The 16,493-nt window shown below is 39.5% G+C and overlaps 1 protein-coding gene across 1 annotated transcript in view; it reads right to left on the bottom strand.

Moving 5' to 3' along the window:
* eys (eyes shut homolog) overlaps nucleotides 1-16,493 on the bottom strand; it is a 142,898-nt gene that overhangs the window by 3,691 nt on the left and 122,714 nt on the right. The window contains exons 43-46 of the mRNA XM_070977284.1: nucleotides 8,068-8,240; nucleotides 3,385-3,567; nucleotides 2,145-2,311; nucleotides 720-864 (exon numbers count right to left, since the gene is read on the bottom strand). Of these exons, the coding sequence (XP_070833385.1) occupies nucleotides 720-864; nucleotides 2,145-2,311; nucleotides 3,385-3,567; nucleotides 8,068-8,240 (668 nt within the window). The remainder of the gene's footprint in view (nucleotides 1-719; nucleotides 865-2,144; nucleotides 2,312-3,384; nucleotides 3,568-8,067; nucleotides 8,241-16,493) is intronic.

The following is a 16,493-nucleotide window of genomic DNA, read 5'->3' as shown; positions in this document are numbered from 1 at the left end:
CAAAAAGGTTATGGTTCCACTGGTGTCGCCTGGCTCAGGTAGTACACACCAGTATAGGGGCCCTGTGACAGTCTGATACAGCACGGGCAAACTGATGCTCTACCATAGCTGATTTGATTTTTGAGGGTTTATCTGGCGAGCAGAAAAGGGAATTATATGATGATAAATAAGCAAACGCACAAAATTGCTCCAGTCCTTCAACATAAAAAGCTCTTGTTCACCTCAAATGGATCTACCATGACATTTTATAATAACAAACTTCATTGCTGTAGTGCAGAGACTGCTGAATATGGTTATGATGATATTCATGGCAGTTGTCATCATTACAGTTATGGCAATTTTGCTCCACAGCTCTGCACATTAGCAGGCACATTGAATGCTCTCCAGAATACATTCCTACACGGGGTCACTTGAGAGAAAACATAAATGATGCTGATGATGACAGAGATTATTGGTATGGCACCCTGGCTGCAGTGACTTATCAGCAGTGGAATGGATTTGCACACAAGACTATGCTGGGAGTGATTAAAAGGTGCAGATACAATCAGCACCAAAGCTCTGTTTTGGCCTCATACACAGTCCGAGCCTGTAACTCCATTTTCATTACACACCTTCCCCTCTGCTTACAAAGAGATGGAGTTCCTGGGAGAAACTCCAAGCCCCAGTGCTCTCACTCCACACGGCAGTGTTTGGTTGTAATAAAGCCATGGCAGTCTTACCCTGAAAGCCATGACGGAACCTGGAGCCAAGTGGCAATAGTTCAGGGGTGTACTCATTATATCCACCCACAAAGAGCTGGGTGAAAACATTGAGGCTCATCAGGGGTCCTGGAGAAGATCCCGTTCGGTTGCGTTGTCCATCAACCTGAGAAAGACATGTCAACACTCAAGCCTTACATCTGTAGGCGTCGGCATCTAGAACAATTCATTTAAAAAAATCTGCCAAAGTTGAAAAAATCTATGACCTAGATTGATCATGGAGTTACTGAAGCAGTGTCCACTTATTAGCCACAATATCTGCAGTTCTATATTCCCATGTTTTTGCTCTCTGAACAGACTAAAATCTTCGAGGCATCGATTCCCCAGGGGACCTCGGCCCTTGCTGACTCGATAGCATCTCACGCTTCCTGCAGATTTTCCAGCCACACTTAAGATGATGTGAACATCCTGTTCTGCCTGATCACTGGACCAAAATGATTTGCTGTTACACAGAAACCTGCTGTGTTCCAAAAAAAAAACCATTTACCCATAACACCATTTACCAGCCTACCCGACCGCCATCGATAAATCTATAGTGTTTGTGTGTGCATGTACACAGCGCAATATATAAAGGTTGAACCATGTACGGTCAGGTGACAAATTAAAGGAAAAGGGTGAATACATGAGTGGAAATACTCCTCTTTTCTATTGTTTATTTTTAGTATTTATTTTGAGTTTATTGTTTACTGTAGTTGTTAGGACACATCTGTCTTTATTCTTTGTGCCTGTGCACTTTACTTTTTACTTGAAATTGTCTTGTCACACCGTGGGAAAGTGGGAAACGTAATTTCAATTCCTTTGTCTGGTACATGTGAAGAAATTGACAATAAAGCCGACTTTGACTTTTGACTGTGAAACAGGAGTCAGTGTGTGGTTTGATGAGATCAAATGAAGGAATATTGTTTAGAACAGGGGTTCCCAACCTTTTCGGCTTGTGACCCCTCGACAGTCACATACCTTCGTCTTCTATACTTCTCCACTGGTCTGTCATTCATTCTCTACATCGCTATTCTCTTCATGCACTTTTGCTGCTGTTTGCACGACCAGCAGTGCAACTAAAGAGTTAATTTTCCTTCTCATTTCATTTGTAGGATTTTTAGAAGCCTGAAGACCTAGAGGCATTGATTATTTCACAAGGAAAAGACCAGATAAGATACAAGCCAGAACACATAACATAATTCTGTTACAAGTTGTATTGAACAAAAACACATTATTTCTTTCTTAAGCCGTTAATTTTCTGCTGAGCTCTTCAGATTTACTCTTGAATGGTACTGACCCCAGGTTAGGAAGAATCATTTGAGAAGAATGGTGCATCAAATCTGTATATGTATACAGTATGCAGGAACCCTTTTTACACAATAGTCACTTTCCTCATCATCAAGTCACCTTCAGCCACCCTGTTTTCTTGGACCTTCCAAATGAAACAGTGTGAATGTTGATCCGGTGGTTGAGTCGATCACTGACTATGGTTGCAACGCCAGACCCAAGGTTGAATTTATGCACAACTCTCCCATTTCGTAGTCCCAAAACAAGGAAGTCATCGCCATCGTTTCCTGGAAAACACATAAAAAGTATGCCAATGAGCACAGTAGACAAATATATATGAAACATCAGACATTTCCTGCTGAGCATCCTCAAAACCTCAAACAGAAACAAGTGCTTTCAGCAGAAACACTTATAAACACTAAACAAACATTTAGAATACATGATAGATTTGTTTGCTCAAAGAAAAATTTCACATTTCCATGTGTTTCATGTATTGTATTATCACATTATGTTTTCCACTCTGCTTATTCAATTCCATGTAACCTGATCACTGCTTTGAAATAATTAACATTCCTTGGTGGTGGTGATCAAAAGAAGCCACTTCATTAAACCAATTATCATGTGAATTGTTCACATTTCATCTATTCTCATATTGTGCCTTTGAATTTGTACCATTTCCAACTGTGCTGCTCACACGCCTGACAACTATTTCATTATTCATACTGCTCTTATTTTGTTTCGCCTCCACCTTGATGAATTGTGCTCTCGAGAGAAAACAAGTGCAGGAGATCCACCAGATCTTGTGTTTTTTCTTCCTCTTCTATCTTTGATGAAATATGTTGGTGACAATGACACAACGGTTACCTGCTCCCAAATCTGACCCCACAGAGAGGAGATCCTAATTTAAAGTGATGGCTGCTGACAGCATCACATTGCACCTACACCTCAAACTCTGTTTCATTCAATTAACACTGATACCTTTGAGATGCTTGGTTCATATGTTCATTTTATGCGAGCAGTTCCAACATGCTCCCTTTGAAAGTCAAGAACAACAACAGTTTAGCTGGAAATTAACTAATTGCTTGACTGCGGGAGGACTCGCTATTAATGTCTCCAAATCTGCCAAGAAAGAAAATCCTCTTGATTAGAGGATCTCAGAGGAGAGTGGAAATCTATTAGATAGCACATTATCATACACAGTGAGTGAAACCCCTCAAAATGGCAAGAGCATGTCTTTTAAAATCACTAATGGAGTTTGACAAGCAAAATCCAAGGAGATGTCTCAAAGTTGTTTTCCTCCTCTTATTTGACCGCAAGAATAATTTGAAATTGCTGCTCGGGTGTCTAGTTTGGAGCTCACCTTGTCCTTTATGCCCAGCGAACAGCATCAGGTTGTCTCTCACAGCCGATGAATTGTCGGCGAGCGTGAACTTCAGCTTGAACTCGTAGTAGAAACTGAGGCTGGGGATGGAGGAATAAGCCACAAAGGAAGTGTAACCAAACTCGTCGCTTCCACTGAATCTGGCACGAGTTATATTGATGGCTGCAAAACAAACACAGTCACAAACACTTTTATTCCATATTTGTGTTCAAGCGGTGGCTGGTTGGGGTGTCTGTGTGGGGTAATCTTTTTTGAATCAGGAGAAAACAGGTCTTGATTCATCATCTCCCTCACGGGTTACCAAAAGATGGCACTATTGCTACACATTACATACCGGGGGCGAGGGAAACATTTTCTTTTCTGAATGCTATTACATGATGACCTGTTTTCAAATACTATAACCTCTTCAGCCCTATTCTATTTTCATTAATAGCTGTTTAGGACGGGTTCTGGCAAGCAAGCATCGTTTCATGCTCAATGTTCACAAGTGTGGCACAATAATCCCAGTGATATTCAATTACAATCTCAAGTTTACTCACTCAGAATGCACGGTTGATTCAATAATGCTCTCTCTTGTTCTCCTGCTCAGCATTTCCATTGACTTGATTTAACGCTGGGGATTCAATGTAAATCTCTCTGCGCTCATTCAAAATTACATGCTGCTGTGTATTTTTTATATTTTTTTCCACAGCACTGAGGATTCAAACACAGAACTGCACTCCTCCTTCACTGGAAACACCTTGCATATTCTTCTGCAGCCCCAGGCGATGGCTAAGAGGGGTTCCGAGCTCCCCTCTGCGACTGCCCTCAGCTCTGTTTGGCTGCTAAATTATTAATAAAGCTGGAAATGCTTCTGTTATCATCTCTAGCCTGATAGAGCTTTATTTGCCTGTTGTTCCATGGCATGGTCTGAGCTTTGCAGCTACAGCTTATTTTTACGCCTTGGTGTGTGAGCTCTTGCCACTCTTTCAGGCCAGATGCAAACATGTAAACCATTGTTCCCAAATTAAATGACCTTGAGCTATTTGTTCACGGATGAATTATCCTTGAGCCCGCTGTACAAATTAAGTCTGTATCTGAACTGATCCAAACTGATATTAGCACATTTTAGATAAGAGGAATTAATAAAAAATAACAGTATTACAAATACAATATGAAGCTATTCTCTTAGTCAATAACTGTTTTATATTGAATAATATTTGATCTTGTATTTATGGAATTTTTATTAGGATTTCTTATCAAAACTGCTTTATTTATGAACATATTCTAAGTACCTAATCATATCTGTGACATATTAATTGTGTGTTAAACATCTAAGTCTTAACCTTTGAGGACACAGTTTGTAATGCTGTTATATTAGTTTCACTGTATTGCACATGTTTGTTGGATACAGTGTCCACAGAAGTTTCACAAAACTAACATTGCATTTGCATTTCATTCTGCATGTGGTCTTGATTTTGAGTTAATTCCCTGCAATTTCCAAAATAAAACTCCCCATCTACATCTTATTCAACAGACACTAAAAGACATTAAAGTTCCATATTTCAGAAGTGTCCTGCAGGCAGCTTTAATCTCATACAGTAACTCTAAGCTTATGAAAAGGTTGACTTAACTATCAGTTACCTTTGGGTGTGCTAAACTGCATTCATTCAAAACCACAAAGGTCCATAATAACTCTTTTGATGTAAGAGGTGATAGGACTGTGGGAGTGAATTACTGCGTAAATCTTCTGTCATTCATTCCTCTCATTCAACCATTCTGCATACAGGCACTTATTCTCAGACATGTGGCACCAGCATTAGATGCCATGTGTAAATTCAAAATCAATAGAAATCCCTGAGGTCTATTGGTTTACACTTATGTGTTCCCGCTCATAGTTTCTGTTAGCTAACACAGTACAAAACTCTGTAACTAGTGGTTACAGAACATATTATTATCAAAGAAGCTAATGGACTGCCTCCATGACATGTATCCATCTGTGGATTATACCGCCGCACTGTGTCAAGTAACATTTCATAGCATTTCCACTTTGCTGGGTATCTGTGTAATAACCTGCAGGAGTAGCAGGAGAAAAACAGAATGATTTGTGGCAACAGATGCAAATGCATTCTGACAAAAACAGCATGTGTACGGTGAAACTGGGAAACCAATACTTGCCCTGATTTAGAGATACTGTCTAGAATATAGTATTATATCCTTTTCAGTCTCAGAACAACGCAAGGCTAACAGAAATGTCGGTAAATCAATACTAAACTGAAATGCTGATGCAGAATAATGCTGCACAGTGTTTAGGCACACACATTAAAACCACTGAAAATGGATTGTGTAAAATGTGTCTATGAGAATATGATGCACTAAAAAAAGCTGGCATTACATAACTGCACTTGGCTGTAATTTGTTGATTGCGAGACTGTTAAAATCAGTGTTAGTATTATTTTTGTTTTGTGCACTCGGACCTGTCACATCCTTGACTGGAAACATGTGAAATTAAAATGATAATCACAGCCAGCAACATTATAATTAGCAAACAAAGCTAATATTCAAGACAGACTGAATAAACTATGACTGTATTTGAGAAATAAGAAGTGCTAGTACTGCGCTGTAGGGCTACTAGTGGCACTGTATATTTCACATGTGATGTATTGTCCTCAATGTTTTTCTCCTTTAAATCTAAACATGGATCTTGAACAGGAGGTATGGGCAAGTTGTGTACAAAGATCGAGCATTAATAATTCTGATTGAAATCATCTTAAACATCCATTAATGTTTCATGAACTCAACTCTTGAGGCTCCCCAGCATCAATAGCACTTCCTAGTCTTCCCTTTCCTCTATTTCCTGCTTGTTCACACACAAACCTTATGAATTAAAGTGCACATGGGAACCAAGACTTGAAAATATTATGTGTAGAAAAACACATTTTGCTTTCATGTTTCCTGCTGGACAAACAACTTTAGCCTTTTCTCAAATAGAGAGAGAGAGGACAGCGACCACATTATCACTGACAGTATTTTGCTAGAAGTACCAAATACAGACAAGCCCACAGAGGCAGGGGACCTCAGGAGTGATCAGTTTTGACTCTGATCTTATCTGATGTTATCAGGATTAAAATTCAAATGCCAGCCATATACTTAGTGTGACACTGGAAGGTTAGATTACTCTGTTTGGCATGTGGGTGCTGCGAGTCTGTCAGGGGCTGTGACATGGCTGAGCGACTTATATGCCAAGCGCCCTGCTGCTCCTACAGTCAGTTTAGTCAAGCAAAACCCTTTGTTTGTGAGAGGCACGATCTGTGAAGCCCCTTTCCTATGGGCTTATAGATAATCACAAATCAGATTCACATTTCCTATATGTTCCAGTTCATCCTGAATTAGCGATTAGTTTTTGTGACTGCGCTGTTTTCCAAAGACGATAAACAAGACGTGCTAGCCGCTCTGTGAGGCTGTACAGTAGTGGTTTGAGCTAAATGCTGATGTCGGCGTAGTAACACTGACAGTGCTAACACGCTCATGTTTTAGCATGTATATTCACCATTGTCACTGTCTTAGTTTAGCATGTTAGCGTGCTAACACTTACTAATTAGCATTAACCACAAATGAAAATGTCAGGCTTGCAAGTATTAATGTGTTCTGTTAATCAGTTGCTCCAGTGGTTTTTCAACAATTGCAGCTTGTAGCTATAGGGTGCGTTCACAATGTCTCACCTTACGTGCAGACACATGCTTTTGTCTGTCAGTATAAAACAGCACAGAGGCAGGCAATGTTATGTCCCTTTTTCCCTGCAGTTAGATAACTGCACAACCATTATTAACTCAGTGAGGGTCAGAATGCTAACAGCTTAGAAATTATCATTAGTTTTAGTTAGCCAGTAAGAATTTTATGAAGCTTGAAACAAATGGCTGTGGAGGTGTGATAGAAAGTTATTATACGCCAGTACCGTGTTATACCGTAGTTTATGATGAAATGAAAAATAAGTGACCATAGATGTACAGAAGTGACAGTGACATCATTGGTAATGTGAGAACACATCAGCACCCCGCTGCACAGCAGAAGCCTGACATTTTAAGGAAAAAGTTCCTCAGAAAAGTTGCTTTAAGTCACACTGATGAAGTTACAGTTGTTGGGAAATAAGATCTTATGAACTAAGTCTTTTGGAATATTCAGCAAAGCAGCCGCAAGTTTTGCCGTGATTGTCTGACTCCATTGCTGGAGGAAGACGTTTCTGCCTTTTCAGCACAATTTAGTTTTATTAATCCCTTTACTTAACAACAGGCTCTCATTCTACCAACTGCTCAGGGCTCTCATTCACCAACTGTTTGCAGATCAGCCTCTTAATAAAGCTGCTAAGTCTATGCCGCACTGATCTGCAAAAGGTCTTACACTTGGACTCAAGGTTCAAAGGTTCAAAGGCCTCATTTCAGTCCTAGTTTTAATTGATTGTTTTTAACTCAATGTTGTGCTCCATTTTAAATATTGTATTTATCTCTTTTATTTATTTCTTCTATTTTATTGCTATATTTTTATTGTTGACTTGATGTCACTATTCTGTGTTTTTTTGTCTGCTGCTGTTTTATTTTGTATCTCGACACCATTGTGAATGAGCATACCTCTTCCATGGCCTTTCAGAGTGAAATAAATGGATCCGTGTGCTGCTGCAACACTTACGCTCCTCACACAGCAGACCTTGTCTTCCATAGGGGCAGAGACATACGGCCTCCAAGGGCGACTTTGGGATGCATGTGGCTCCATGACCGCAGGGGTTGCGCTCACAGGCGCTGAACTGGCACAGTCGGCCCGTGTAGAGCGGGGGGCACTCACAGAACCAGTCCTCGGCATCACTAAACATGAAGACATAGAGGGAGATATCATTAGCCCAGAGGTGAAAATGGACCATGACATTACAGCAGCATGTCCAGATGCTTTACAAGCTCACATGGTGGCCTACAGAACACACAGGGAGAAAGGCGATGATCAAACATCCCACCCCATGACGCATGAAAGACTTGAAAAAATGTGAAGAGCAAATGTGTCCAGCCTGATGGAATACCTGTGATCTATGAGATCTGCTGAAACACAAGCATTTGAGTAAATGTGGAGAGCGTGGTGGAGAAATAAGGATGTTGTCATAGATTTAATCATCTTAGCAGAGGCAGAAATAACTTCACACGTCTTTTGGTAAATGTAAACACACGCAGCCTAAAAAATTACAGCAGATGATTAGTAGCATGTCAGAAAACTTACAGGGAGAACTTGTACAAGATATTCGATGTGTTCTTTCCTCGATTCATATGCGTGTGCTTCCTCTCTTGGCACGAAGAGGAGGGTGATCTAGCATGCAAAGTAATATGCAGACAGGGACTTTAGAAAATGCTCTGAGATGTGCACAACTTTGAAAGGTATAATATCAGATAGAGGGAGCATTGGTGGGGTTTCAAATCTATAAATTAATAATGTGTTTTGAGCAGCAGCAGCACTGCAGGATGTAGTTTGCTCCTTGAGAAACTGGCTTCTTGAAATAAAATATTTACATTCTGTCACCGTAGTTGAGCATTGTTAGATATGGCTGTATTGAAGTACAAAAGAATGGTGTGTAATACAGTCAAAAATTTCCAGTGTATGATTATTAACAGGCTGCTTAAGGCAATTTTGAGACATTTTAAGGCACAGTGAAACACAGCTACACGTTGTCGCCGCCAATTGTGTGACCATTATTTTGAGAACAATAGTCACAGATTAAAATTGCCACAAATTGAACAGAACAGGCATTGTTACTAGTATAATCGTTGACAACTTGAATCAAATATTTAATGGAGCACCTCCTGGCGCAGTCTCTATGCTTCGCTTCTTGCAGCGTTGCTAATTTGTCCCTCGCATTGTCAGTCGATGTTTGCGTTTAAATGTTGGTGGCACACAAAATGAGTGGGTTTTGCTTGAGATGCTCCACTTTCCTCCAGTCAAAAAAACATGCAGATTTGGTGAAGTGGAGAATTTAAATTGTTGGTAGATATGAATAAAAGTGTGAATATGATTGTCTGCCCAACACTGTCCAAGAGTATAAAACAAAAATGATGGATGGATACACAAATTAACATATTTTTATGACTGCAGGAAAGTTTTCCACACATGATTTCACGCATTATTTAAAAATCATGGTCAATTCTAAACTTGCCTCTCTGTGGAGAAATTTCAACAAACAGGTTTGGTGAGGACATATTTATTCATTTCTGTCTTTTTACAAAAAGATTCTATATATTGTTTGTGTGAAATATTCCAAGGACAGCAAGGAAAATGTGAGCTGCAGTTTTATTGAAAAGAAATATAAAAAACGGGCACATAATACAAAGGAATCCAGCAACACGACAATATTGACCTTGAAAGTATTTACTACCTTCATTCGGTAAACAACAGTTCTCTTCAGATGCGTCGGAAGCAGCTGAACTAAATCACATGTAATTTAAGGCAACATACTGTAATGACTTGTCAGACGTCTTGTATAGAAGCACTAAAAGCGGGCAGCAGGTACTGCTGCCTCCAAAAATGTGAAGTGTAGAAAGAGGAGGAGAGGGAGCACAGTTGAAAACACTTGAGTTTTAATTGGCCTAATAAAAAACTTGGCTATGTGGGGTGACAAAAGGTTACTTTAATTTGGCTGAGGCAATCACTTCGATTATGAAACTGTAGTGATGTTTGCACAGTCATTTGAATATGTTAATCACAAATGCATTAAGCTGGTATTTGCCATATACTTCATGCCATTCAAAGACCGCTCTGCTACAATACGTTGTAGGCTCGCTAAATTAGTAAGGAAGACTACATTTTAACTCTAATAAGTACCAGATAAAATGATGAATAAGAGACCGCTTAGCTTATGATATCCCTTCAGCTAGAACAATAAGCTGTGCAGCCACATACATCCTCAGATTTCATCCCTTCTTTTCAAGTGCTTGTTGGTATGCAAATACACTTCTTACAGTAAGGCACTGATGAGGCTCTGCTGCCATAGCAGTCTTCAGTTCTCAGGATGAAAGCTTTTAACCCACTTTATCCTTTGTTAAAATAAAAAGGACCACTGGGTTTAGCAGAAATTATTTATAGAGAATAACTGCTTTGGTCCTGAAACGCTATTTGCTTTCCAGTATTGTAAACAGCCAATTGGACACCGTTATACTACAGACACTATAATTCTTAGTGGGTGGGAGGGAAAATCATTTGAAAGCTGATGAGTTCCTCACTCAATTATTTGTCTTGTGAATTTGAGCAAAGGGATGAAGTGGAATTTACACGTGGCATTCACCTGACGTACGCCGGCTCCTGTTTTAGCAGACGGCTGTTCGATATTTCTCTAACCTCTTCCAGGCACCCTGATGTCTGTTAAGTCTCCATCACAGAGTCTTTTGAAACCTACTGCCATAGAGGAGCACACTTTAGATGACACTTGAAATAAAATCCTTATAGAAAGGAGGCATAAAGCGTGAGGGAACTGTTCTCAAGGGATCAGACAGTATTTCTACGGTCCAACCTAGAACACACCGCGCTCCGCAGAAAGCTCTGCTTTTCTGTAACACTTTTAAAGTATATTCACATGTTTAAACTCCAGACTTTTCAAATGTGCCAGCATATATATTTCTAAACTGCTGATATATTGACTGAAAACAAAAAGAAAAAAACCTTAGCATACCTGTTAACAAACTGAGCGTGTTGCCTCCATGTCTTAAAATAAAGATGTTACATTGATTTAACATTTCTTCACTTAACACGGGTTCAGACAGAAGAATTAGTACCACCGTGTTTTTGACACGAGTAAGAATCAGCTGTCAATTAAACCTGGGAGAGATTTTGTGAAATATTTTCTCTAAGAACACAAAATGTGTCCACTGCGTTCACTACATGCTGTGATGTAGCACTATCACTGGTCACCTCTCTCACCAGCACACAGGTAGCAATAGCAAGTCATCGGACCAAATGATGTGAAGTTCCACCTACTTTTGTGAACCGACATTTGCCAAGAAAACAAAAAGGCAAAATGTTGAGCTGCATTGTTGCTGGAGCCAAAACTGAAGCAGTGTTTAAAGGGAAGAAGGAGACAAAAAAAAAACCCCAAAATGCTCAAACTATCACAGACATGACAAAGAGGTGAGAGACAAAAAAAAACAAAAACGTCTGAAAGAAGGAAACACAGCTATTAAGTGAAAAATGATGTGCATGCTGAAGACTGGCTGGTGCTGGATGAATAAAATGCCAAATGAAATAAGATGACACCTCATTGTGGAGAACAGATTCCTTTAACTGGAGATCACAATGTTCCCCACAAAAGCTACCTGCAGGTGATGCCTTCAAGGACTCGTGCCTGCACTTATAGAATCTTGTATGTTTTAAGAATAAGGTTTGAGTTTTGGGTTCTACTGAGATCACAAAACAATTACTTCATGTCTACTAATGAAGTCGTACCCCATCACTAATACAGTGTTGCATAAAATTCAGTCCAAACAGTTTACGGGTCATCTGTTTATGTAAGTATTGCCTGTGTGTATCCAAAGCCTTATATGACTTATTCTGCAACCCTCCATTGTTGTTGAAGAACAATTAAAAACACACCAGTCGGCCCCATCATTGCACTGGGTGACATGTTCCTTCATTACCACGAACACTAGCACTGTTATGAGGGGAGGAAGTCATAAAAGTGAACTGATAAAAGAGGAGGTGATGAAAATGCACGTGATTTGGAAAATAGAGGGGTGAAAATGGAAGTGTAATGAAAACGGAGTGATAAAATATCAAGTGATTTAAGCCAATTCAATTAGATTAGTCATGATATGATGAAAACAGAGCCATATTTCATCATTTTTCCTCATCATTTTCCATTTGTCACTGACAAAACAAAATTGGCAGTTATCTTTTAAAGAAAGTGGTCTCGACTGACTCAACTGAAGAAAATGGAGGTGATGAAAATGTCAACCGATTTGACAAACTCGATTATCATTCATTTTTTAAACAGTTTTGCTCTGATAATCCGCTGCCTTGTTACTGAACATTAACCATTCACAATAACAAACCGACATTTATCATTTACAGCACACAATTTTTTGTCACTTTTGCAACCAAAACCCCCTGAGATCTCTTCCTAACCCTAACCAAAGTTTTTTTTTTTTTTTGTCAAATCAATTGACAATTTATCACAGTTTTTTCAATTAATGTACATTTCATCACTTTGGCCATAATTTCCTAAGAATTCTCTTTACTTTCATTTTCTTTTTTCTTTCTTTTCGTGAGTTTTTGTTACTTCCTCCCTCGAGGCTGCTTTCCTTTGATGATAAATGGCAATTTTGTGTTGTCAGTGATGAATGAAGAAAATAAGAAAATGATGAAACATGGCTCTTGCCTGTTTTCATCATACCACTACTTTAATCAAATGGGCTCCATATGGATCAAATCACATGATATTTTATCACTCCATTTTTCATTTCACATCCATGTTTAAAGCTTTTTTTTCCAGCTCACATGCATGTTCATCATCATATGATCATCATCATCATATTTCTATTTAGAAATGTCTTGTGGAGAGTCTTCATGAACACAAATTGAACGTTCCGAAGACATAAAAATAACATATTTGACCTTTGTATTTAATTGTATGTATAGAATTGTCTTCATCCGGAGTCAGAGGTCTGATCTGGTCTGAAAGAAAAATCAAAAGCAGAGGCATTTCCTGTCCCTCCGTGTTTTCATACTGAGCCATGTGAGACTTGTCCCCAAGTCATTTTAATACTTATATAATCATTATCAGTTACTTCTAAGTATGTCAAGGTTACACAGAAACTCACTTTTAAACAAGAGAATGTATAAAAATAAACAATTTGGCCAAAAAACACCATCGCACAGTTGTTTTGAAGGCACTCGTCCTCCAAAATTCAAAGACACAAATACAATAAACACTGTAATGAGCAAGTTTTCTCTGGAAATATTCTTCAGGGACTGTAATCACACACGGGATGATAGCTATGTTTGTTTCTCATGGTGAATTAAAATAATTGTTTCTTGGACCTTGAGTTATTTTATAGGTACTTTGAAACAAGCATAGCTGGAACTCTGATTAAGATAAAATCAGTTTCACTTTCTTTGCGAATAACAGGCTGTGAAATGGAGCATCGGGACAATTCACCAATAAGTGGAGGTTTGTGCCACCGAAGCCGGACCATCTCATAACGAGGAAGGGAATGTCTCTGCTGCAGCCAATCAGTAGGAAGTAATTCTGTCTACATGGGTGTGTGTGTGTGTGTGTGTGTGTGTGTGTGTGTGTGTGTGTGTGTGTGTGTGTGTGTGTGTGTGTGTGTGTGAGCAAATGTCCATCCTCTACTTGGTAACAGTGGATCTATTTATGTGATCTGTCACAAGAGGTCACCATCTGATGAAAACTTTAAAGCAGCTATAATTAATTCTATGATTATTATACCATTTTCTGTACAGTAAAATATGAAGCTATTGTTAGTGACTGTTAGCTTAGCTTAGCATTACAACTGGAAACAGGGGGAACAGCTAGTCTAAAGCCATATACAAAGGCAGCAAAATCTGCCTATCAGCACCTCTAAAGCTCGTTAATTGATAGATTATATCTCAAGTTGGCTCATGTTCCAGAGGCCCGCTATAGACGCCCATACAAAAGCACAAAGAGACGCCATCAGTCAGGGAACAGGACGCAAGTGCAAGCCTCTCACACTGCACCCCCACAACTGGTCACAGGTACATCTGTATATCAGTATAACACAGGAGGGATTGTGCAGATGTATGTATTTTTCTCATAGTCTAATCTAGAGATGATGGCATGCTGCATTTCAGAAATAATTATCTGACTGTGGAAAGGAAAGTGTTCACATTTTGCTCTGATCAAATATTCTTTTTCTTACTGATGTTCTTGTTTGTCAAAGAGGAACTGCAAAGTACTTTCTGCAGGTATGTGTGCAGCTTGCTTCCGTTTCAATATTTCCATTTGCTGCATTTACGGTCAGTCTACTAACATGTTCTCAGCAACCCGCAGCTGAGGTTTATAAATGACACAGATCCCGCATCACAGAGCTGGTACTGAAGAATAAAAAGGGCATTGTCCCTCAGCGTTCACTGTCTGGCTTTTCACATGGATGTCACTTAACTATCTAATATGTATGTATCACCCACCGACCACAAGCCATTATCCTCTCAGCTCTAATATTGATATTTCTACATGCCTAAGTGAACAGAAAACCACATAAAAAGGACAGCGCTGAAATCACCCCAACTGAACCTACAATCAAAATCCTTTTTCATTCTATTATATTGTGGCAATCCAGGGCGACTAACAGAATGAAGAGAGCTCTGTGAACTCCTGGTGACCCCTGCATGCTGTGTGGTTCAAGAGGATACTGCATTAACGTGTATTCATCACACAGATAATTGCAAGGCCCCCTCTTTTGCACATGACAAGCCAATGTGACCACAATGCCACTGGCTCTTAATTGGTATTCTTAGAGCCATTCATATTCCAATATTCATGGTGCCCCCTTCCATTTCTTGTTTAATAAAAGCAACTGTTAATTTATAGTGTCATAACACAATGAAGAAGACATTTAGAGTAGCTATTTTCTGGATTACCTAAGGTGAAGGAGCATCATATGTAGTTAATGCATACTTAAAAAGACAGGCAAAATTGCTGGTAAGTGGAGTGTGATGGCAGTCTGATGAGCTGTACTAGATAAGATGAAGGAAGAATAGATCTTCGCACATTTAGTCTAGCACGAGGGACTAAGTTTGGCACAGGGATTACCTTTACTGGGCCAACAAAATACTGCAGATTTATAGAGACATGAGAAGGAACAGAACATGCCTACCTTTCTCCTTTAGTGCACAGCCACTCAAAGAATTGGTAAATACTCTGTCTGATTATCACATATTTCCATGTAAAATCAAGGTAATGACACACTACGAATCATCATTACAAGGTACATATTCCTCTGGCTCGCCAGTAGAGAGACACTCTGTGGTATGGACAACAATATTAAAAAGTGAAGACATCATAAAGTGAGGGCCAAAAAAAGCTGAAACCATCGCTCCAATCATCTTTGAAGCTGGAATAACAAACATGTTCGCAAACAGCTGCTAATTTACGCATCCATGCAACAGTAGCAATCACGTGGAGTCCTGTTTGTGTCCACCTGATGATTTTAAGGTCAGCTTTCGCCCTCATTTTAGCTCTACATTGATTCTCTGACACACAGCAGCTGAATTCTCCACTGATCACCTGCTAGTCACTAATTTTCTAGCTGTCTGCCGGCTGGTTGATGCTGTGCAGGTAGTGTACAGTGGGTTTTTACAGCTGCTGTGGCTGAAAACAACACTGAGAATGAGAAAAACAGTAAATCTGTGGGCTGTCGAGCCAAAATAATGCACTGATAAATGCTAAAACACTCCATAGAGTAGAGGAGAACTATGAAGTGCAATGATTGGGGTTCATCAGTATGTGCGACTGCTTTCACATACAAGTAGTCATGTGATCTATTAATATAGAAATATTTATCGCAGCAGATTTAAGAATTTAGTTCTAGATAAGTTCCTCTGGCAACACTGGCAATATTATTAAGTTACTTGAGTTCCTCCTCTGCCAGATAAGAAACTGCTGTAGGACATTTTGGCAAGATGGTTTGTTTCCTGTATTAAATGTCATATGAAGTCAAAACCAAAAGCAGAGGTCATCAGCAGGCGGTAGACTGAAAATTTTGAACAGAGCAGAAAGCTAAAGAAAACCAGAAGATGGTCAACAACTAGCTGACCTCTCTTATAGCCCCTTATCACCAATGCGAACCCAGTGCTAGATCTGTTGTCCTGACTCCTCACAGAGGCATTGCTGAAGTGAGGGAGAGCAGGCGCCATCACGCTGAAGCCGGCACTTTCCTTTCCGCCTGACTCTCTGCTATTGCATATTTATTTTGTGTTGTACATTTAATTGGTGCAGTGTTCCAAACTCTCGGAGAACTCAAACTTTCAACAACACTGAAAAATTAATCAACTTGCAAAGCTGCAGCCCTTGAGACAGTTTGTTTATTGTCAAAAATATCTGCAAACTC

The sequence above is a fragment of the Chaetodon trifascialis genome, chromosome 13, assembly GCF_039877785.1.
Source record: "Chaetodon trifascialis isolate fChaTrf1 chromosome 13, fChaTrf1.hap1, whole genome shotgun sequence".
NCBI lineage: Eukaryota > Metazoa > Chordata > Actinopteri > Chaetodontiformes > Chaetodontidae > Chaetodon > Chaetodon trifascialis.
Note: the sequence above shows the minus strand (reverse complement) of the source record. Positions and strands in the feature narration are given on the sequence as shown.